At 43.7% G+C, this 22,294-nt stretch overlaps 1 protein-coding gene across 1 annotated transcript in view; it reads right to left on the bottom strand.

Moving 5' to 3' along the window:
* The window catches only part of MAST1 (microtubule associated serine/threonine kinase 1), a 70,893-nt gene that overhangs the window by 37,965 nt on the left and 10,634 nt on the right, over positions 1–22,294 (bottom strand). The window contains exons 2-8 of the mRNA XM_032210788.1: positions 19,160–19,248; positions 17,929–18,004; positions 14,272–14,350; positions 11,799–11,959; positions 8,382–8,457; positions 7,263–7,472; positions 6,862–6,963 (exon numbers count right to left, since the gene is read on the bottom strand). Of these exons, the coding sequence (XP_032066679.1) occupies positions 6,862–6,963; positions 7,263–7,472; positions 8,382–8,457; positions 11,799–11,959; positions 14,272–14,350; positions 17,929–18,004; positions 19,160–19,248 (793 nt within the window). The remainder of the gene's footprint in view (positions 1–6,861; positions 6,964–7,262; positions 7,473–8,381; positions 8,458–11,798; positions 11,960–14,271; positions 14,351–17,928; positions 18,005–19,159; positions 19,249–22,294) is intronic.

Genomic DNA, 22,294 nt, shown 5'->3' on the forward strand with positions numbered 1-22,294 from the left:
AGGGGGAAAGGAAGGAGAGAAGGAGAGAAGAAAGGAGGGAAGGAAGGAAGGAAGGAAGGAGGGAAGGAGAGAAGGAGGGAAGGGGGAAGGAGGGAGGGAAGGAAGGAGGGAAGGAAGAAGAGTAGGAGAGAAGAAAAGAGGGAAGGAAAGGGGGAGGGAGGGAAGAAGAAGTAGGACCATTGTAAGATAAGATGGATCTATGGGATGGTAAGAAAGCGATCTTCAAGTATATTGTCAACCGTAGGGAAAAAATTGTTATAACTCTGGGAGTTGAAGTCCGGACATCTTCAAGTTGCCAAGGTTGAGAAACACTGGTCTATCCTATCGGGTGGCAATTCATATTAGTCTTGCTTAGCCTGGCCCTGGGAGTTGAACTGAACAACAACTCCCATCATATCCTGCCATCATGCTGTGTCTGACTGGATTTTCAACTGGTGGCTCTAGTAGGGATTACATTGGGGAAGATTGCTATGAGGAATTAAGAAGCCTGTTTACGGCTCCGTTTATAATCTGACCTGGATGAAAAGGGGTGGAGGTGGGGAGAAGAGAAGCCAAATAAACAGAGCATTTTAATTTTGTTTGCAAGGAAACCCTTCTGAAACCCATGTTTGAAACACAAGCTTAGTTTGTCTTCAATTCCAGGTTGGAGGAAAAGGAGGGCATAAAGAGGAACCCTTGTCTGCCAACCTCCTCCTTCTGATGCTCCCATGTTTCTGAGCAGGACAACAAAGACAGCATCAGCCTAGCCAATGCAGCACACAGCAACTGGCCGGTTGAGAAAACATGTTCTGGGATTGGCGGTTGTGTTGTCAAGGTAACACACAGGAACCTTCAGAAGTAGCCTAAGCCAGTGTTTCTCAACCTTGGCAACTTGAAGATGTCCAGACTTCAACTCCCAGAATTCCCCAGCCAGCATTCGCATTCGCTGGCTGGGGAATTCTGGGAGTTGAAGTCCGGACATCTTCAAGTTGCCAAGGTTGAGAAACACTGGCCTAAGCAGATACAAGCTGGGTTGATGATCTGAACCCTCCGATGGTAAAGGGAAGAGCCCAGATGGGGAGATAGAAGGGATTCTTGAGCCAGGTTGAAGCTTGCTCATGCTCAGCTCGGAGCATGGTTTTCAATACCTGACTTAAAGGAGTATGGGAAGCAGAGGTGGGTTCCTACCAGTTCACACCTATTCGGTAGAACCGGTTGGTCAAATCTACCGAACCGGTTAGAAGAGGTTCCACCAGTGGACCCGGAAAGCAGGCCACACCTACAGAAGAGGTTCCAAAGTTTTTTGAAACCCACCACTGGTCCTTGGATATGATTATTCTACACTATCATGCTCCTATTTATAAAACTCAGTGCCTCTGTGAAAGGTAAGGATGACTCCTGCGTTTGTGGTGCAATCAGAACATTGTGTGTGTTGAAGTTGTTTTAACGCAAACCAAAGATGCCTTTTGAAAAACAAATTTACATCCTATTCTTATGCATGCCGGTGCTGTGTGTGGGGTAATTTAAGGTGGTTCTGACAAGTGTCGTCGGCATCTTCATATCCGGTCACATGGGTGGCAAGCCACTCCCATCCGGTCACATGGGCGGCAAGCCACTCCCACAAAGGAGGCCACACCCACAGAGTAGGTTCGAACAATTTTTGAAACCCACCACTGATGTGAAGCAGCAACATGGTGCTCTACCTTGGGAACTGAACTAGAAGAAGCTTAATTCCAGCTGAAAGAGGATCTCACTTCCTCCAGGAGGGCTTGTGATCCTAGTTTTGGTGCTGAGGCAAAAATCCAAATTCTCACCAAAAAAATAATAATTCCCAATGACCCATCATGGAATAGCATGATATACTATCCACATAGACCTCTGCTGAAAATCCCATTTAGGCAAACAGCAAAACCACTTCTTTAAAATAGGCTGTTTACTCATCAGTCTTTTTAATTGAGGGCAAGAAGAGCCGAGGTGGCACAGTGGTTAGAGTGCAGTACTGCAGGCCACTTCAGCTGACTGTTATCTGCAGTTCGGCAGTTCAAATCTCACCGGCTCAAGGTTGACTCAGCCTTCCATCCTTCCGAGGTGGGTGAAATGAGGACCCAGACTGTGGGGGCAATGTGCTGACTCTGTAAACCGCTTAGAGAGGGCTGAAAGCCCTATGAAGCGGTATATAAGTCTAACTGCTATTGCTACTGCTACTGTCAACAGCTATCACCAACACTGTTCACAATCACTTTTTATAAATATGAATCTCTTGAAAGTTTAAAACAGTGTTTCTCAACCTTGACAACTTGAAGATGTCCGGACTTCAACTCCTAGAATTCCCCAGCCAGCATTCGCTGGCTGGGGAATTCTGGGAGTTGAAGTCCGGACATCTTCAAGTTGCCAAGGTTGAGAAACACTGGTTTAAAACAATCTCCCAAACATTAACTCCAACCTCCCAATCTCCATATTGAGCCAGCTGCTAGTAATTTCAAAGGCCAAATATGTCTTTTAATAAACCAAGAAAGTAGAGGCCAATCTCGTTTCTAAAGAAAACAGTTCCACATTTGGAGATAGGAAAAAACCTTTCACGCAGACCAGATGGATGAGCCTCTAGGACAGGGGTGTCAAGCTGGATTTCTTCGAGAGCTGGATCAACATTCTAGTTCTCCTCCATAGGCTGGGGGAGGGGGGGGCAGGACGGATGCCTTCTGCAGCACCCTGCTGGCCAAAAGGAGGCACGGGGAGTCTGTGCGCAGCCCGACTGCACCTTATTTTGGGGGCTGTTTTCAGCCAGCAGAGTGCTGCAGGAGGCCATAGAGGGTGAAAACGAGGGGCAGAAGGGCCACACGCAGCCCTTTTTAGCTGCCAAAGGCGCCGCGGGTCAGTCCTTTGATATTTCCAGGCCAGCCCCATGGATCGGATTTAAGCACCCTGTGGGCTGGATGTGGTCCGGGGGCCCTTGAGTTTGACATTCCTGCTCTAGGAGAAATCTGGTAGATTCCTCAAACAGCTATAAGTAGTCCTCAACCTATGACCATAGTTGAGTTCAGAATTATGGCCATGTCATTGCAGTCATCTGTCAAGGCATCACATGAGTGGATAAGTGGTGGGATTCAGCCGGTTCGCACCTATTCGGGAGAACCGGTTGGTAACTTTCTAAGAAGTTCAGAGAACCGATTGTTGGAAGAAATCTCCTTTTGTTTTTTCCCACTTTACAGGGCTAATCCTGTAAGGAAGGCAGGAAGGAAACATTCTGGTGTTGTTTCTAGCCTGATCTTTATTGCCCTGCTTACAGAAACTGCCTCTCTGGTTAATCCTGATTACATTATAACAGCTAAGGCGAAGTGCCCATCGACCTGAGTGACCTTGAGTTGGCCACACCCACCCAGTCACAAGACCACCAAGCCCCACCTACCCAGATGGTCATTAGGGCAGAGAACCGGTTGTTAAATTATTTGAATCCCACCACTGGAGTGGATCAAATGTTGGGGGCATTTTGTGTGGCAGTTGTTAAAGAGCCGAGGTGGCGAAGTGGTTAAATGCAGCACTGCAGGCCACTTCAGCTGACTGCTATCTGCAGTTCAGCGGTTCTAATCTCACCGGCTCAAGGTTGACTCAGCCTTCCATCCTTCCGAGGTGGGTGAAATGAGGACCCAGACTGTGGGGGCGATATGCTGACTCTGTAAACTGCTTAGAGAGGGCTGAAAGCCCTATGAAGCAGTATATAAGTCTAACTGCTATTGCTATTGTTCAGCAAATGAGGCAGTAAGTACCCAATGGGCATTCTGTGACAGAAAGTGGAAGTCGATGCTATAAATAAGCAAAAAAAAGGTCTGTAAAAAATCAGTCACATGACTGTATAATGCTGTACATGACCATAAAGGTGAACTGGTTGACAATCACCTAAAATGCAATCATGTGATTGGGGGAGAATTATGGCTATCTTAACTTCAAAATCAGATCGTATTTTTTGGGGGGCGGGGAGCGGGAAGTGTCTATCATAACTTCAAATAGTTGCTAAACGACCATTCATAAGTTGAGAACTACCTGTAGTCCGTAACTTGTTCAAAGCTTTAAGAGTTGGAAAATAATCAGTTATCTTTCAACTTTGGAGTAATACAGTTAAAAAACATCATATACTGGTTAGAAACCCAGCTCTCACGTTTGACAATGAAATTACCAGACCAGCTCTTCAAAAGTACTGAAAACAAGCTGCTACGATGTTAAGTGTGATAAAGACCAGATGTGTGTCCTTCCGCTTATCACTCTGAATTATTTCCAAATCTTTTGATTGATTTAAATACTTTTATCATTCTTAATGGTGTCTCTTCCATTTTCTATTACATAAATAATTTCTGAGAGCAGCTTTTCCCTGCTTCTAATTTGCTGGCCTCTTAAGTTCTACCAGTATAGACCATGTCTGTACACACTAGGAGCAAAAGGAAATAGCGTGTCCTCAGATTTACTGGAATAAAAAAATGACTCTTAACAAAAAAACCTTCTCTAAAGGAGAGAAGAAAGGAGGGAAGGAAGGAGGGAATGTAGGAGAGAAGGAAGGGGGGAAGGAAGGAGGAAAGGAAGAGGGAAAGGAAGGAGAGAAGGAGAAAAGAAAGGAGAGAAGGAAGGAGGGAAGGAGAGAAGGAGGGAAGGAGAGAAGGAGGGAAGGGGAAGAAGGGAGGGAAGGAAGGGGAGTAGGAGAGAAGAAACGAGGGAAGGAAAGAGGGAGGGAGGGAAGAAGAAGTAGGACCGTTGTAAGATAAGATGGATCTATGGGATGTTAAAAAAGCAATCTTCAAGTATATTGTCAACAGTAGGGAAAAATTGTTATAAATACATATTATTAATAACAGTTATGAGATCATATAATTGTGAATGTATATATGAAATTGATTTAAAAAAAAACCTTCTCTATCACCTAAATTACATTCATCCCGCCTGGTTATTTGGTTCTTGTGTTTCAAATCCTTTTCTGCACATTCCATTTTCTTCTTTTTAATAAGAAATGAATGAAAATGTGCTCAGTTTTTCAGGAGTCCAGTTTTTTGTTTTATTTTTTAGATATGTTCTCAGTGTTTGAAAGTGTATTATTTCAATGACATTATTAGCTAATGATCTTGCCCATTTTCTCCTTTTCCTCATGGTCTGCGTGCCAGCCTACCTGCTCTGTCATCTTCCTCCAGTGGTGGGTTTCAAAAATTGTTTGAACCTACTCTGTGGGTGTGGCCTCCTTTGTGGGAGTGGCTTGCCACCCATGTGACCGGATGGGAGTGGCTTGCCGCCCATGTGACTGGATATGAAATTATGAATTAGTACTTAGGTCAGTCCAAGTAGCTATTCAGAAACTCTGGCATTGAAGCATGCAAGTCTTAAAGCTGTCAAGTTACAAGATCCTTGCACCCCTAACCCTTTAGCAGTAGTGGGTTTCAAAAAATTTTGGAACCTCTTCTGTAGGTATGGCCTGCTTTCCGGGTCCACTGGTGGAACCTCTTCTAACCGGTCCGGTAGATTTGACGAACCGGTTCTACCGAATAGGTAGAATCAATCAATCAATCAATCAATCAATCAATCAATCAATCAATCTATCTATCTATCTATCTATCTATCTATCTATCTATCTATCTATCTATCTATCTATCTATCTATCTATCTATCTATCTATCTATCTATCTATCATCTGTTGTGGCCCAGCAGGAGCCATCAGAGCGGCTACCAGACTCCGACAGCGAGGGGCCCTATGAGTCGGCCCTGGAGGATGTGGACGACCCTGGACAGGGTTCCGACTCCGAGCAGGGCACAGAGAGACTGGTTGGCCACCAGGAGGCACCTGAGCCCTGGATCAGTGGGGAGGAGACAAGGGAGAGTGATCCAGAAACCAACAGTGAGTTGTTCCAGGATGCACGCCGTCAAAGAGCTACTCGGCGTCAAGAACAACTACGTAACTACAGGAGGTAATTACGCTCAGCTGATGGTCATTAGGCCCTTCTCCAGACTATAAAAGAGACTGCTTGTGTCACGCCCTTCTTGCAGAAGTCAACGCTTGGACTAAAGAGAAACTAACTTGGCAGGCTGGATTGCTGCCAGAGTTTTTTTGAATTGCTGCCAAGGTTTGTCAGACTTGCTGCCAAGGTCCTTATCTGTTTGTTTACTTGGCTTTCAACCACTGAGATTCTAGTCTTGTTATTAAAGGACATTCCATTTAATCTTGTCTCGGTTTTCGTTACTGGATGGAGGAGGGGGTCAGAACATCTATCTATCTATCTATCTATCTATCTATCTATCTATCTATCTATCTATCTACCTATCTATCTATCATCTATCTATCTATCTATCTATCTATCTATCTATCTATCTATCTATCATCTATCTATCTATCTATCATCCATCTATATCTATCTATCTATCTATCATCCATCTATATCTATCTATCATCTATCTATCTATCATCTATCTATCTATCTATCTATCTATCTATCTATCTATCTATCTATCTATCTATCTATCTATCTATCTATCTATCTATCTATCTATCTATCTATCTATCTATCTTTGTGTCTGCATGTTTAAGAATGGGGTGTGTGGAGTCACTGTGCATTCCACAATGACTCCACAATATCACAAGCAAATTTTAAGGCCAAATGAAATAAATATAAACAAGGGGAAAGGAAGACCAAAACCATAACAGTCTTCTTCCTAACTCTAATGCTGCCATTTCCATACCTGTTAATTATGTGCTGATCTTCCATGTGTGGAATGTTATATAGTCACTAAGAAAGGCTTAGGATAAGTTCGTATATAAAAATCTATTGGCAACAGTGGCACACACTTTGGATCTTTCTGCCGATTCAAAGCATACCCACACATATGCATGCACTCCACCCTTCTATGCCTCACCAGGCATTCTAGTAGGCGAGCCGGACGGGAGATGATGATGAGTAGCTTCTTCACCAGTTGAGTGACAAAGGTCACCTCTTCACTTTCAGAACGTTCATAAGCCTACAAGCAACAAAAGAGATGGCTCATTAGTGGAGGAATTAGCCTGCCATTATGTAAGACCACAGCACTTATCAAAGCTACCTCGTCCCAACCTCATTATTGGAGCCTCTAATTCCACCGGCGGACTAGGCACGTCATGTAAGCAGCCTTCCCAATTTCCATCACTTAAATCCATTTTTCCTCGTAAAGCCTACTCCAAGCCAACTTGCTTTTTCATACCCCACCCCCTTGTGAACCAAGCGATCTATAAGTTTTATTCATATTTGCGATATTTTATTTCCTGGGCTGCTGACACTCACATCTTTCAAGAGCTTCTCCATGTTCTCTTGCAACTCATAGAAATAGACCGTAGTGATGAGACCCTCCTGGGACTTGGCTAAGCAGTCTCGTGCCAGCTCAATGACTTGGTGGTGGATGAAACTGAGCGCCCCATCAGCCAAAGGCAATACACTGTCTGGCTCGTAAGATTTGATGAAATCTTGTAGCTTCTCTTCCATCTGCGCTGTGGCCTATTGGGGTAAGAAACTTTAACTTTAACTTTTAATAAATTTATATGCCGCCCAATCCCGTAGGACTCCAGGCGGCTTACAGAAACAAATTAAAATAAGAAGTTAAAAATAAAAAGAAACAAGAAACAATTTAAAAACAACACACCATACACTCAATCTAGGTGGGGCTGGACCTCATTCATGAAGTCAACAGCCCCAGGCCTGCCGGAATAGCGAGGTTTTAGTGGCTTTTCAGAAGGCCGAGAGAGTGGGAAGGGTCCGGAACTCTACGGGTAGGTCGTTCCACAGGGTCGAAGCAGCTACAGAGAAGGCCCTCCCCCGAGGGGCCGCCAGCCATCACTGTCCGGTCGACGGCATCCGGAGAAGGCCCAGCCTGTGAGTTCAATTCTTGAACTCACAATTCTTGAATGAGGTTAAAAAAAAGGACAGTCCCAATAAATCAGACTAAGCCCCATTTTTTTTAAAGCCCAGAAAAGAATGTGATAATTTTACCCTCAAACTTTACACTGCGGTGACCACACTATCCAGATTATCAGAGAGAGAAAGAGAGGGAGGGAGAGAGATCTGGATCATAAAGCCATTCCTTTATTACTGTCTTTTTAATGGGAATTATTCAGGATATTAGAGCTGTTTTCTTTAAAAAGTGTGCTCTATTCTTGTATCAATAAACCTGTTGTCCTCTGACTTTGTTTCTTTCCTCAATTCTTTTGTTGGAACATTATAATATTCAGGAGAAAAAGGGACAATCTAAAGTGATTCTGTTCATTCTCAGATTCATTTAAACGTCAAAAATAAGAAGGTGGGATAGACCCAATTTTTCTCTGTCCAGCTTGGCCACTGTTTTTTTTTTCCTCCTGTGTAAAACAGTTTGAGCTTCAATGATTAGGCTCTTCCCTACTCAACCCTTACCTTGGGGAATCGTTCCTTGTAAACATGATTCATCATGACTATCTCATTATCATAGGAGGATGGAGACCGGCCCGGGCTGCAAAAAAAACACAAAAAAATCACAAATCAGTTCTTGGTGATAGTCTTTTCCATTTCTTTACACTTTCTTTCCCTCGTTTTATTTGGAAAAAATCTCATACTGTGTTTATTTTGCTTTATTCAGTGAGGCGGTATATACTGTATTGCAGAGGTTGGCAGACGGCAACTAGGCATGTACTAAAAGATACCTATATAAATTTCCACAGGTTTCTCACTTTAAACTAAATAATAATAGCAATACTCGAAGAAAACCCTGCCTTCTGACATTAGATAGTTCTATTTTTATTTATTAGATTTATAGGCCGCCCAATCCTGGAGGACTCCGGGCGGCTTACACAGAACAAGAAAGAAAAACAGACAAAAAATAAAAATAAAAATTTAAAAATTCTCCAACACGCATACATTCAGATTGGGGCTGGACCTTATATAATAAGGCCAACAGCCCCAGGCCTGCCGGAACAGCCAGGTTTTAACAGCTTTTCTGAAGGTCATGAGGGTGGGTGAGGTCCGGACCTCTGGGGGCAGCTCATTCCAAAGGGTCGGAGCAGCCACAGAGAAGGCCCTCCTCCAAGGCCCCACCAGCCGACACTGTCTGGCTGACGGCGTCCTAAGGAGGCCCACCCTGTGGGATCTTATCGGCCATTGGGAGGTATGTGGCAGTAGGCGGTCTCGCGAATACGCTGGTCTTGAGGCATGTAGGGCTTTAAAGGTGATGACCAACACCTTGAATTGCGCCCAGAGACCAATTGGCAGCCAGTGCAGCTCATGGAGGATAGGTGTAATATGGGTGTATCTCGGTACACCCAATATCGCTCGCGCGGCTGCATTCTGGACTAGCTGTAGTCTCCGAACGCTTTTCAGGGGTAGCCCCTGGTTGGGAGAAAAAACTGTGCGCACGGGAAGGAAGGATGGTCTAAAGAAAACTATTTGTGCAACTTTCTTGTGAGCACTGAAAACAATTTTCTGGTTAAGTGTGTGCTTATCCTAAGTTCACATCCACCCTAATGAGCCAGTATTTTGCATCTAGAGTCCACTGCTCAGTCTAGAAAGAAAGCAAAGTAGATCCCACAACATCAAATAATCCTACTCTTAGTGCACTCACTTCCATAACCAGTAATCATTACACACCAACAAAAGAGTGCACAAAATCAACAATAGGTAACAAGCTGGTTAAGGGGATGTCAGCTGGGATGGTAAAAGCGTACAATGATAACCCCCATCTTATGTCCAGGGTACCATCTACAGCAGGTACGACGGCAATAAAAGGTGAAACCTACTGTCAGCCTCTGCTTTGCTGTTGCTTCGACTGCCATGAAACGGGGAGGGAGGGCATGGTATTTGGGAGGGGTTACTCATTGTGCTGGAGGAAGGTTCTGGAGTTCAGCTGCCTGTCGGACTACGCGTGCATAGGAGATTCCCGCCAGGACTAACGGCACCGACATTCCATCTTCGTGATGCCTTTTGAAGTTATCTCACACCTGACACTTGGGAGAATTATGATTGGACTGTAACTGTGATGCCAAGGGGTGGGGAATGGGTTATTCTATATATCAATCGCTTTCGCGCCTAAATAATCAGACTTCACTTCGCTATGCCTTTAATCATTTATAATTAGTAAAAGTACACTTGATTTCTACTCATGGAGTCTTGTGGTCTTCTTTCCTAATTATCTAATGGAGAGGATCTGACACCTACAAAATGAGATCACTCTTCTATTATGCAAGTTTAACTTTTGATTAAGGTAGTGCATAATAATAGAGGAAGAATTGTAAAAATATTGCCACCGCTTTGGAAACAGTATGGCATCCTTCCCCAACTTATTGTTCCTTAGAGACTACAATTCCCAGCATTTTCAGCCAGCACGGAATTCTGAAAATTGTACTACAACATATCTGGAAGACACTAAATTGGGAAGGCTGGTAGAGGAGAATTGCAACAGAGCCCTTTGATTATAGATGTATTTCACTAATTGTACTGCAGGAACCTTTCAATACAGTTAGTATAACTTTTCTTTCACCCTTCCTGTTTGGCTCATATTAGAATAGCAAATTGATCGTCTCAGGAGTAACCGCCAATGAGATTTTGATAAGTGTACATAAGGCTGTCTCTTTGAAAATGTGAACTACAACGTATTTCATATGGTGTAAGTGATATTTTGCAATTATTTTGTGATAAATGATATGACATGTTCTATTCCAGTGGTTCCCAAACTTGGCAACTTTAAGACTTGCGGACTTCAACTCCCAGAATTCTCCAGCTCTGCCACTGTTCTATTCTATTCCATTTTCTCTTTTAATTTCAAAGGTTTTATTTCTTTTAAAACACAAATATTTCAACATTCCTCAATCATTAAAACATCGAAGTACAATTTTTTTGTATGCCCCTCCCTCCCTCCACCCCCCCTACGCCCCTCCTCCTCCACCCCCCGACTTCCCAGAACCCGTACACGGTATGAATTTTTAACAAACACAGTCTAAAATCTATTGAGAAAAAAGAAATAAAGAAATTAATGACATTCTACATTGACCTTAGCTTCTTCTTGCTGAGCTAACTTTAAACAATTTAAATCAAATTCTGATCTTAAGCATAGGCTAACTGGAGTTTCTTGGTCCCGTATTTATTTTGTATATAGTCAATCCATTTTTTCCAATCTCGTTTATATCTCTCATTTGAGTGATCTTTAAAATATGCCGATATTTTAGCCATCTCGGCTAAGTTTGTAACTTTCAATGTCCATTCTTGAGTTGTAGGCAAGTCTTCCTTCTTCCAGTATTGCGCCACCAACAGTCTTGCTGCCGTTATTAGGTGCAGAATCAAGTTAGTCTCTACCACTGTAAAGTCAGTACATATACTTAGTAAAAATAACTGAGGAGTAAACTTTATCCTTCTTTTAAAGATATTTTCTCTTTTAGAAAACTAAGTCCATTCCTTAAAACTATCATACTGCCCTTTCAAAAGTAGAATCATACTTGCTTTGGATGATATTATTTTAGGAATGAGGAGTACCCTAAATTACATAAGAGATATTTACCCATACTTCATAACAGTCCTATAGATTTTAGGACTGGTAGCAAAGAAGCATCTCCAACTATTTCAATTTGTAAAATTGTGGTAGACGTTAGTGACTCGCTTAAATATATAGCTGTTGTACGATTCCAGAAGGGGGTTGTTTTAAACTCTTTGGCATAAAGTGTCCCTTCAGGGTTGATAAGGGACAGAAAAAAGAAAGCACATCATACGGAATTGGTAATGCAGAGGGGAAAAAAATTAGAAAGCAGATTTTCTTTGTATGTCATAATATAAAAAAGTATTGCTGTTTAGGCTTGTCTTGGCGGCTACCTGAGGCTCCGGGACCGAGGCCGTACTGCGGGAGACCGCCGCCCCCCGTCATCATCGGTTATACTCTCGGTGCTTCCAAAATGCTTGGACAGGAAGTGTAGCTCATCCATAGTTGGCTGATAAGGCAGCTGATGAAGGCGCTCTTGGGAGGAGCAGGACGACTGTGAGGAAGAGAAGGGACAGAGTTGGCCATGTGACCATTCATTCATTTCATTTCATTTGTTGAATTTCTATGCCGCCCAATCCCGGAGGACTCCGGGCGGCTTACAGAAATGAAAAAAAGAATTAAAAAAGAATTATTAAAATAACGGGACACAAGAAGTTAAAAAGGAACACAATCAAACGGGGCTGGACCACCATCAAGGGGTCAACAGCCCCAGGCCTGCCGGAAAAGCCAGGTTTTAATGGCTTTGCGAAAGGCCATGAGAGTGGGTAGGGCCCGGATCTCCGGGGGCAGCTCATTCCATAGGGCCAGAGCGGCAACAGAGAAGGCCCTGCTCCTAGGCGTTGCCAGCCGGCATTGTCCCGCTGAAGGTACCCAGAGAAGGCCCATCCTGTGCGATCTTATTGGTCTGAGAGAGGTATGTGGCAGAAGACGGTCCCGTAGGTATCCGGGTCCTAGGCCATGTCATCATTCACCATTGATGAGATGCAGCAGCTCTATCGTGTGTGCGTGCCTGTGTGTGTGTGTGTGTGTGTGTGTGTGATTTCAAACCTCACACTGATATCTCCAGTTCCTCTACATGGGACATTCAGCTTTCCAATACATCCCACAACACTTGGCAAAAAGCAAAATATCATCCAACTGCTAATTACAGGTAATCCTTGACTTACAATAGTTCATATACTGACCGTACAACTTCACTGAAAAAAGTGACAAGACCATTTTTCACACATACGGCCACTGCAGCATCCCCTTGGTCACATGATCAAAATTCAGGTGCTTGGCAACTGACTCATACTTACGACAGTTGCAGGGTCCCAGGGCCACGGGATCACCCTTTGGCACCTTCTGACAAGCAAAGTCAACGGAGAAGCCAGATTCCCTTAACAACCATGTTCCTAACTCGACAACTGCTGTGATTCACTTAGCAAACGTGGCAAGAAAAGTCGTAAAATGGGGCAAAATTCACTTAACAAATATTTCACTTAGCAAAAGAAAATTTGGGGCTCAATTGTGATCATACGTCAAAAACAACCTGTACACATCCGTATTACAATCAATCTATCTAGAGCTCTTCATCAAGTCAGCATCAAAAAGAGCCGAGGTGGCGCAGTGGTTAGGGTGCAGTACTGCAGGCCACATCAGCTGACTGTTATCTGCAGTTCAGCGGTTCAAATCTCACCGGCTCAAGGTCGACTCAGCCTTCCAGCCTTCCGAGATGGGTGAAATGAGGACCCGGACTGTGGGGGCAAGTTGCTGACTCAATTTGCTAAATAAATTTGTAAACCGCTTAGAGAGGGCTGAAAGCCCTATGAAGCGGTATATAAGTCTAATAAATAAATAAATAAATGAATGAATAAATAAATAAATAAATAAGTCAGATCGCTGTCTTATGCAGTTCAGTACTGTCAATACTAACCAACAGGAACCTTCGTATTTTTGGTGGTAAGCCTACTTCTCCTTAGCAGTGAAAAGAGATTGAACTAGCAGGGGTGGGTTTCAACCGGTTCGCGGTGGTCCCCGCGAACCGGTTGGTCGGCGAACCCGGAAGTAAGTAACTTCCGGGAACAGCGAATGGCCCACCTGCCTGCCCGCGGTCCTTACCCGGTTTTGATGAGTTCTGCGCTTCCACGCATGTGCAGGACGCATACAGCGCCTGCGCGATCCTCCAGGAGCAGCTGGAGCATCGCACAGACGCTAGTACGCATGCGTGCCCTGCGCGCGTGCACGAGGACGCCGCCGGCCCCGTTCCAACCGAACCGGTTGGAACGGGGCGAGAAACCCATCCCTGTGAACTAGGGCCACTGCCATGCTCCCCACATGACCTGCCACATGATAATTAAATGCATGTTCATCTGTAACCCAAGAAGCTTGCGTGGCATTACAAACAGTGAATTGTGCACATACAGCATTATATAGATGTGACTGCAGCCAACTCTGTGGAATTAAAGGGAGCGGGCAGATCCAATCTGTTGCCTGTGTTCCATTATCTCACCTATCAAAGCAGAGAGCTTAACATTATGTAAACATTTCCCCTAGAAGTGCACTAATGTGCCTTAACAGCAGAGACCGAATCATTCTCTTTCCCCGGCCCCTTGGATGACTTGCATTATGCAGAGAATACGGCATATAAAACTTTCTCGATGGTGTTGTTTGTGTGAGCAGTTGTCCTCTGGTGATGAGTGAGCTGGTTTTAACAATTTCTTCTGAACGCATCCATTATTTCTAGTTCTCTGGGCATAGTGTTTCATAAGCAATTCTGGCCTATAAAAAAAGCTCTTTTATCTAGACAGTTTTGGTTTATCTTACTGATACTGTAGAACTTGGAGTGTTGGTTCCATATCCAGATGATGGTAAGGAAGCCAAAGACCATCGCCGTCCATCTGCCCTGAAAGTAACAGGGTGAATATAAAAATGGGAATCCTGAAGATGGGATGAGTTGAGGCAAATCACAAAATGTGTGTGACAGAGGTGGGTTCCTACCAGTTCGCACCTATTCGGTAGAACCGGTTCGTCAAATCTACCGAACCGGTTAGAAGAGGTTCCACCAGTGGACCCGGAAAGCAGGCCACACCTACAGAAGAGGTCCCAAACATTTTTTGAAACCCACCACTGATCCTTGGATATGATTATTCTACACTATCATGCTCCTATTTCTAAAACTCGGTGCCTCTGTGAAAGGTAAGGATGACTACTGCGTTTGTGGTGCAATCAGAACATTGCGTGTGTTGAAGTTGTTTTAACGCAAACCAAAGATGCCTTTTAAAAAACAAGTTTACATCATATTCTTATGCACGCCAGTGCTGTGTGTGGGGTAATTTAAGGTGGTTCTGACAAGTGTCGTCAGCATCTTCATATCCGGTCACATGGGCGGCAAGCCACTCCCATCTGGTCACATGGGCGGCAAGCCACTCCCACAAAGGAGGCCCCACCTACAGAGTAGGTTCGAACAATTTTTGAAACCCACCACTGGTGTGTGACAACATCACTGGGCAAATGCTGTGACATATGTACTACTATCACTGGGATGTAAGTGTATAACTGCTGCTTTACACACAGATTCCGTCATCACACGTATAATTATCTTAATATCGCTGTAATGCTCCAGATGTCATTAAACTTTAAGTGACTCTAATACTTAAGAATGAAAGGCAGAATTAATCCTGATTAGAAAAAGCAATTTTGTTATAAATACCAGTTTAGCCAATTGCGTCTCATTTGCTGAAATGTCATTTACTGTAAATAACTAATATCAACAAGATGAGTCAAATTTAGCTTTTTGGAAGATTTGGGGCCATTTAACAGATTCTTGAGAAAATGTTTGTTACAAAAACTAGTTTAACCCTAAATGCTAGGAAATCTAAGATTCTAAAAAGTCAGTTAGAAACAGCACCCACCCCAAGATGTTAAACTGAGTAAATGCTGAGACACGATAAAGGTTTACTTGCCCTCTAAATCTTGGTCGTATCAAAACCTAGGAGCTGAATTAAAATGTATAAGATTAAGGCTAAAGCCATCAACAGCTGTGGAGAGTCATACTTTTACTCTGTTGAAAAAAAGGATTTTATGCATCAAGAAATAAGACAAATGCAGCACAGGGAAGCTATGAGACCGTTAAGAAGGTATGACAATATCATATGCCACTCATATTTTAACCATAAAATATGATGAATGACTCCCAAACTGTAATAAACCCTCACCAAATAAATGTAGCTCTGGCTTATATGTCTCCAAGATTGCAGAGTGGTGCTTGAAGCAGCCTTCCCTAAATTGATGCTTCCAAATCAGTTGGCATTGCTCATATTGATCAAATGGGATAGCAATCCCACCCAAATGGAAAGCACTAGATTGGAAATATTAAACCAAAGGGTCAATATTCTTATATTCCAGCATGGATTTACGTTTTTCTTCCCAGGTATATTTCTTCATTCAGACCTACCAGTGTTATACTGTGTCACCAGTCCAAATCTGTCACTGATTCTTCAGCAATATATCCATATGTTGGTAAAACTATTTTAGTACTGAATGGATCTAGGGGGACAACATTTCTGCGCAACAAATGAAACTTTTGACCCAAAGGTTCATGATTTTGCTTGCAAAGTTGGTTTCCTTTCCTACAGGTCCTATATATCAAATGCCTTTTGCTACCTGTTCTCCAGTATGAATCCGTATGACCTCCAAAAAAGGCCATTTAAGATAATATATGTAAAAAAAAATCAATATATCTAGGAAATGGTATGTGTGGTGTGAAGCACATTCAAAGTGTTCTTTCCTGCTGTAAGACTTTCATGTGGCTCAAGTATTTTTTAGGAAAGCATCCAGAAATGTAGAACATTCTGTCAGAAGGAAATTATTCGTGACTGTATAATAATGACTGTAATTTGGGTTATACTTCCCCTATTTACTATCAATTAACCATATCAATAATTCACAGTGTACCAGATTGCAATTATATAATTCCGATCTCTTCATCTAATTTGATTACATAAACTTTATCAAGCATAGGCTTTACAAGCAAAAAGCAATAAAAGCACTCATGCCTTGAGGTGCAATGCAAAAAATTTGCAGAACAAAAATATGTCAACAACCCAGAATGGATTTACTCAATATTTCGCTAAGGGCCTGATGGAACCTCACAGTCTGTTCCTTTGGTTTTGTGGGTGGAAGTGGGCAGGAGAAGTTTTATGTCCGTGTCTATAAAAAGAGCAGAGAGCAGATGGGAAGTAGGGAGCAGATGGGAAGTTCTTCCATAACCTCAAATGTCCCAGATGGGATGGCTTAATAGATCAAATACTAGAACAATAGCCAAAATCCCGCCTTCTCCTTCAAAGCTTACAACAGCCAGGAAGCTGATTGAACCAACAACATGACAACCAGAATGAGAATAGAGAGCCGAGGTGTGGCGCAGTGGTTAGGGTGCAGTACTGCAGGCCACTTCAGCTGACTGCTATCTGCAGTTCAGCGGTTCAAATCTCACCGGCTCAAGGTTGACTCAGCCTTCCATCCTTCTGAGGTGGGTAAAATGAGGACCTGGATTGTTGTTGGGGACAATATGCTGACTCTGTAAACCGCTTAGAGAGGGCTGAAAGCCCTATGAAGCGGTATATAAGTCTAACTGCTATTGCTATTGCTATCTATCTATCTATCTATCTGTCTGTCTGTCTGTCTGTCTGTCTGTCTGTCTGTATGTATGTATGTCTCTCTCTCTCTCTCTGTCTATCTATCTACCTATCTATCCATCCATCCATCCATCCATCCATCCATCCATCCGCCCATCCATCCATCCATCCATCCATCCATCCATATCTCTTATTTATCTATCTATCTAGAGCCGAGGTGGTGCAGTGGTTAGGGTGCAGTACTGCAGGCCACTTCAGCTGACTGTTATCTGCAGTTCAGCGGTTCAAATCTCACCGGCTCAGGGTTGACTCAGCCTTCCATCCTTCCGAGGTGGGTGAAATGAGGACCCGGATTGTTGTTGGGGGCAATATGCTGACTCTGTAAACCGCTTAGAGAGGGCTGAAAGCCCTATGAAGCGGTATATAAGTCTAACTGCTATTGCTAACCAAATATGGAAAGGTTGTGGCTGAGAATAGTCTAATTCCTGTATTATAATGGCAGGCTTGAATTCATAAAGACCAGGCATCACCAAAGGAAGTGGTGGACATTAGAAGGAAAGAGGCAAATACTCAAGACTGCAAATACAAAGAGCATAGGAGTTTGGTATTTTTGTATATAAAAATATTAGCTTTTTTTGTTGTTTTCCAGAGGAAGGCAAGCAACTTCCTCACTCTAATTCTGGCATTAGTACCTTTCCTATAGAGGAAATATTACTGTTACAGTACAGTTATTGTGGACTGCTAACAGCTGATAGGTAAAAAGGAATATAAAGTATGGATCGCCAGTGGATCTTCTGTGCAATTCATGTTTCTCTTGAGTCCCAGAAACGGAGGCCCCCCCTCTTACCTGCGGGAAGAAGCGAAGGAAAAATGGGCTGGTGTGTTGGGGGAGAAATTCCGAGGACTGTCAAGGGGGCTGCTTCCTGCGGACAGGACAGGGTAGGAACATACAAAATACAATCAAATGTGTTGCTCTATGAGGCTGCTATTGAACTATGATGAAATCGAATCTATTTCCAGAAGCCAGCAAATTCTAGAGTTTGAAAAATCAATCAAGATGGCGCAACAGTTAGCTAGCAAGATTGAAAAGGGCATAGAGAAGCTTGTTAAATATGAAAACAGCAGACAAAAGGAAGCCAAGAAACAGAACACTGGATGGATGGATGGATGGATGGATGGATGGACGGACCAATGGCCAAACACAGCAATGGATTGTTGACTGACTGTTAAATGGTAGATTAGAAACTAATTAGGGGAAAGATGGAAAATCAGGCTAACGGACAGACAACTTCGGAGAGTTAGAAGGATGGATAAAATACATTTTGGATACATTTACATACATACATTTTGGATACATTTACATACATACATTTTGGATACATTTACATACATAAAATCCATTATGTTAATACTGTATATATGTGGAATAAAAAGGCAGATGCCCTGGATACATAAAATAATGAAAAAAACAAAGAAGGAACAGGGTGTAGAGAATTACAGGAAAATGGATGCACCACTTCAGACCAAAACTGCTTCTGAATAATTTTCATAGGACTACTTTGGAGTCAATGTCATGCTTGCTGCCAAATACACAGATAAACTCATAAAGATGAATAAGGTGTGAGCGAACATAAATTCAGATTTCTGTGGACATTTTGCCTCACTATGGCAAATAGGTACAACATAAAATTATGGAAGACTCCACCCCCCAACCCCCCCCCCCACATATATCACATTTGGTCAGTTCCGACAATGAGAAGGAATCCCACTTTAAAGACGAGGGACAGAGCAAAGATTAAAAGACAAAGAGATATGCCCTTGATTTTTTTTTTAAAGGGCGTTGAATGATTCCTGGATAGGGACATTAACAATCGGGATGCAATATGTTCCTTTCTCAGTAACTTATTCAGTCTTAATAGGCAGCTTATTTAAAGAATGGCTTCTTGTCTAGGCAAGAACAGAAAAGCAGGACTTAAAATGCCAGGAATTTACAGTGTCTCCTGCAAAATATACAGTTTTGCAGAAGGCACATCAAGGCTGGAATTCTTGGAAGAAGGAGGGCCAAGGGCCTAACTCACCAATATGACCTGGGAGTGGAGAGTGAGGTCGTGGCAGTGTTGGTGATGTACTTGTCAGGATCAGGCTTTTTCTGTTGCTGGTTCGGCAGCTGTACAAAGAGCAGGAAAGAAGAAAGGCTTAAATCAAGGTGTGTGTGGACAAAGAGCCGAGGTGGCGCAGTGGTTAGGGTGCAGTACTCCAGGCCACTTCAGCTGACTGCTATCTGCAGTTCGGCGGTTCTAATCTCACCGGCTCAAGGTTGATTCAGCCTTCCATCCTTCCGAGGTGGGTGAAATGAGGACCCAGATTGTGGGGAAAATATGCTGACTCTGTAAACCGCTTAGAGAGGGCTGAAAGCCCTATGAAGCGGTATATAAATCTAACTGCTATTGCTATTGCTGTTGCTAGAATGCCAGCCAGGAAGCAGGCTCCTTAGAAGACCACAGATGGAAAATTTGGCCAATTAATTAACTCCAGCTCAATTTGACGGACTACTCCAAACTGTAGCAGATGGTTACCTTTTGCAATCTCCCACTTGATTATTAGCTCAGCAACGAAATATGAAGTTGGATTGTTCCACTGAGTCAGACCATTGATCTGCCTTACACAATGTTGCTTGTTTTGATTACTGGGTCTCAAGCTGACAATTTTCCCAGCCCTGCCCCACTTGAACTGGAAGGGGTCAAGTTATCTTGACCCCTTCCAGTCCGGCTTCAGACCTGGTTACAGCACAGAAACCGCTTTGGTCGCATTGACCGATGATCTCTGGAGAGCCAGGGATGGAGGCCATGCGTCCATCCTGGTTCTCCTTGACCTCTCGGCGGCTTTCGATACCATCGACCATGGTATCCTTCTGCGACGACTGCGGGAGGTGGGAGTGGGAGGCACTGTTCTGCGGTGGTTCTCCTCCTACCTCTCGGACAGGTCGCAGTCGGTGTTGGTTGGGGGGCAGAGATCGTCCCTGAGGCCCCTAACTTGTGGGGTGCCGCAGGGTTCGGTCTTATCCCCCCTACTATTTAACATATACATGAAACCGCTGGGCGAGATCATTCGGAGGCACGGGATAAAACACCATCAATACGCGGACGATACGCAGTTGTATCTGTCCGCCCCGTGCCAACTCAATGAAGCGGTGGACGTGATGAACCAGGGTCTTGAGGCCGTTAAGAACTGGATGAGAGCTAACAAACTGGTACTCAACCCGGACAAGACCGAATGGCTGTTGTGTTTCCCTCCCAATAATTTGGCCAGTATTCCATCGCTCAGGCTGGGGGGTCAAATTCTACACCCCTCAGATAGGGTTCGCAACTTGGGAGTCCTCCTGGACCCACAGCTGACTTTTGACCACCATCTGTCGGCTGTGACCAGGGGGGCATTTGCCCAGGTTCGCCTGGTAAGCCAGTTGTGACCCTACCTGAACCGGGAGGCTCTCACAACAGTCACTCGAGCCCTTGTGATCTCTAGGCTGGAATACTGCAATGTGCTCTACATGGGGCTGCCCTTGAAGAGCATCCGGCGACTTCAGCTAGTCCAGAATGCGGCCGCGCGAGTGATAGTGGGCGCACATCGGTACGCTCACATAACACCCATCCTCCGCGAGCTGCGCTGGCTACCTGTTGATCTCCGGGTGCACTTCAAGGTCCTACTTACCATCCATAAAGCGCTCCATGGTAGTGGATCTGAGTACTTGAGAGACCGCCTTCTGCCGATTACCTCCCTTCGTCCCATCAGATCGCACAGAGTGGGCCTACTCCGAGTTCCATCCGCCAGTCAGTGCCGACTGGCGACTACGCGGAGGAGAGCCTTCTCAGTAGTAGCTCCGACTCTTTGGAACGATCTCCCCGTAGAGATTCGCACCCTCACCACAGTCCAGACCTTCCGCACAGCCCTTAAGATCTGGCTATCCTGTCAGGCCTGGGGATAAGATCTTCATACACCCCACCCGAATGTTGAATGAATGTTGTGTTTTATTGCTATTTTTATTTGTACTCATATTATTTTACGTTCTGTCTTGCACCCCCTTCCCATGAATTGTAAGCCGCCCTGAGTCCCCTCAGGGAAAAGGGCGGCCTATAAGTGACAATAAAATACAAAAAAATACAAATACAAACTCTGTTAACCATAGAAACTTGGAGCAGAGGCCTCTCTTTTGTATAAGTGAAGTATGACCTCCTTCTGGGGTCAGGCCAGTTTTGTTCATCAAGTCATGGATCCAACATGGCGTATGATGCAAATCTACAGCAATGGGAGCCCATTATAAATGGGAAGGACTTATCAACAGATGTTGCAAAAGTGGAAGTACTTACTAAGTTCCCTCATTCCTTCAACCTGACTTCCTTTTTTTTATCGTTAAAATGTTTTTATTTTCCATTTTCCATTTTCAAACAGTCACATATATACTGTGCATAACCGGGGCCATACAACATTAAACAATAATCACAGCAGTTCCTCTTGTCAGCAATACCCCCAGAAATATAAATAAAATAAAACTCAAACTCAAATAGAAACCCAATATACCTCTTCCGCTCTCCATACACCTCTTTCTTCCGCCCCCCTCCAACTTTCCATCTTCCCTCCATCATTCCCCTCTACCCTACTTCCCCTCCCCCTCTTCCCCTCCTCTCTCCCGATCCACTCCCTTCCTTCCTTCTCACCCTCCCTCCCATCCTCTCTCCCGCCCTCTCTAGCCCTCTTCCTTCTATCCCATCCTCCTCCCCTTGGTGTATTTCTACTATATGTCAACGTATTCAGCTTGTCCTATTTTTACGGAGAAATTAAAGAGAAACAGTATACATGTGAAATCGCATTACGTTGAAATCTAACTCATAGTATATGTCCCCCCCTACCCTACCCTCCCCCCTAACACCCCAAACCTGACTTCCAACTGGAGCTCTAAGTACTAGATTCTCTCTTTCTTTCACTCTCTCGCACATATTTTTTTTAAATTTATAAATTTTGGATCCATTCTTGACAACTAGAACCACCAGATTTTCAGCTTTTTTCTCCCCTGAAAGACAAGCAGGAGGGCATTTGGCTGTTTAAGAAGCTCCATTCACAATCGCAAAACAAATAATTTAAATAATCAATAAATAACATTTGTAAGCATGATTAGCAGCCTTACTTTCTCTCCCAAAAATTACAGTGCCTTTCACCCG

The sequence above is a fragment of the Thamnophis elegans genome, chromosome 2 (assembly GCF_009769535.1).
Source record: "Thamnophis elegans isolate rThaEle1 chromosome 2, rThaEle1.pri, whole genome shotgun sequence".
NCBI classification, from domain to species: Eukaryota; Metazoa; Chordata; class Lepidosauria; order Squamata; family Colubridae; genus Thamnophis; species Thamnophis elegans.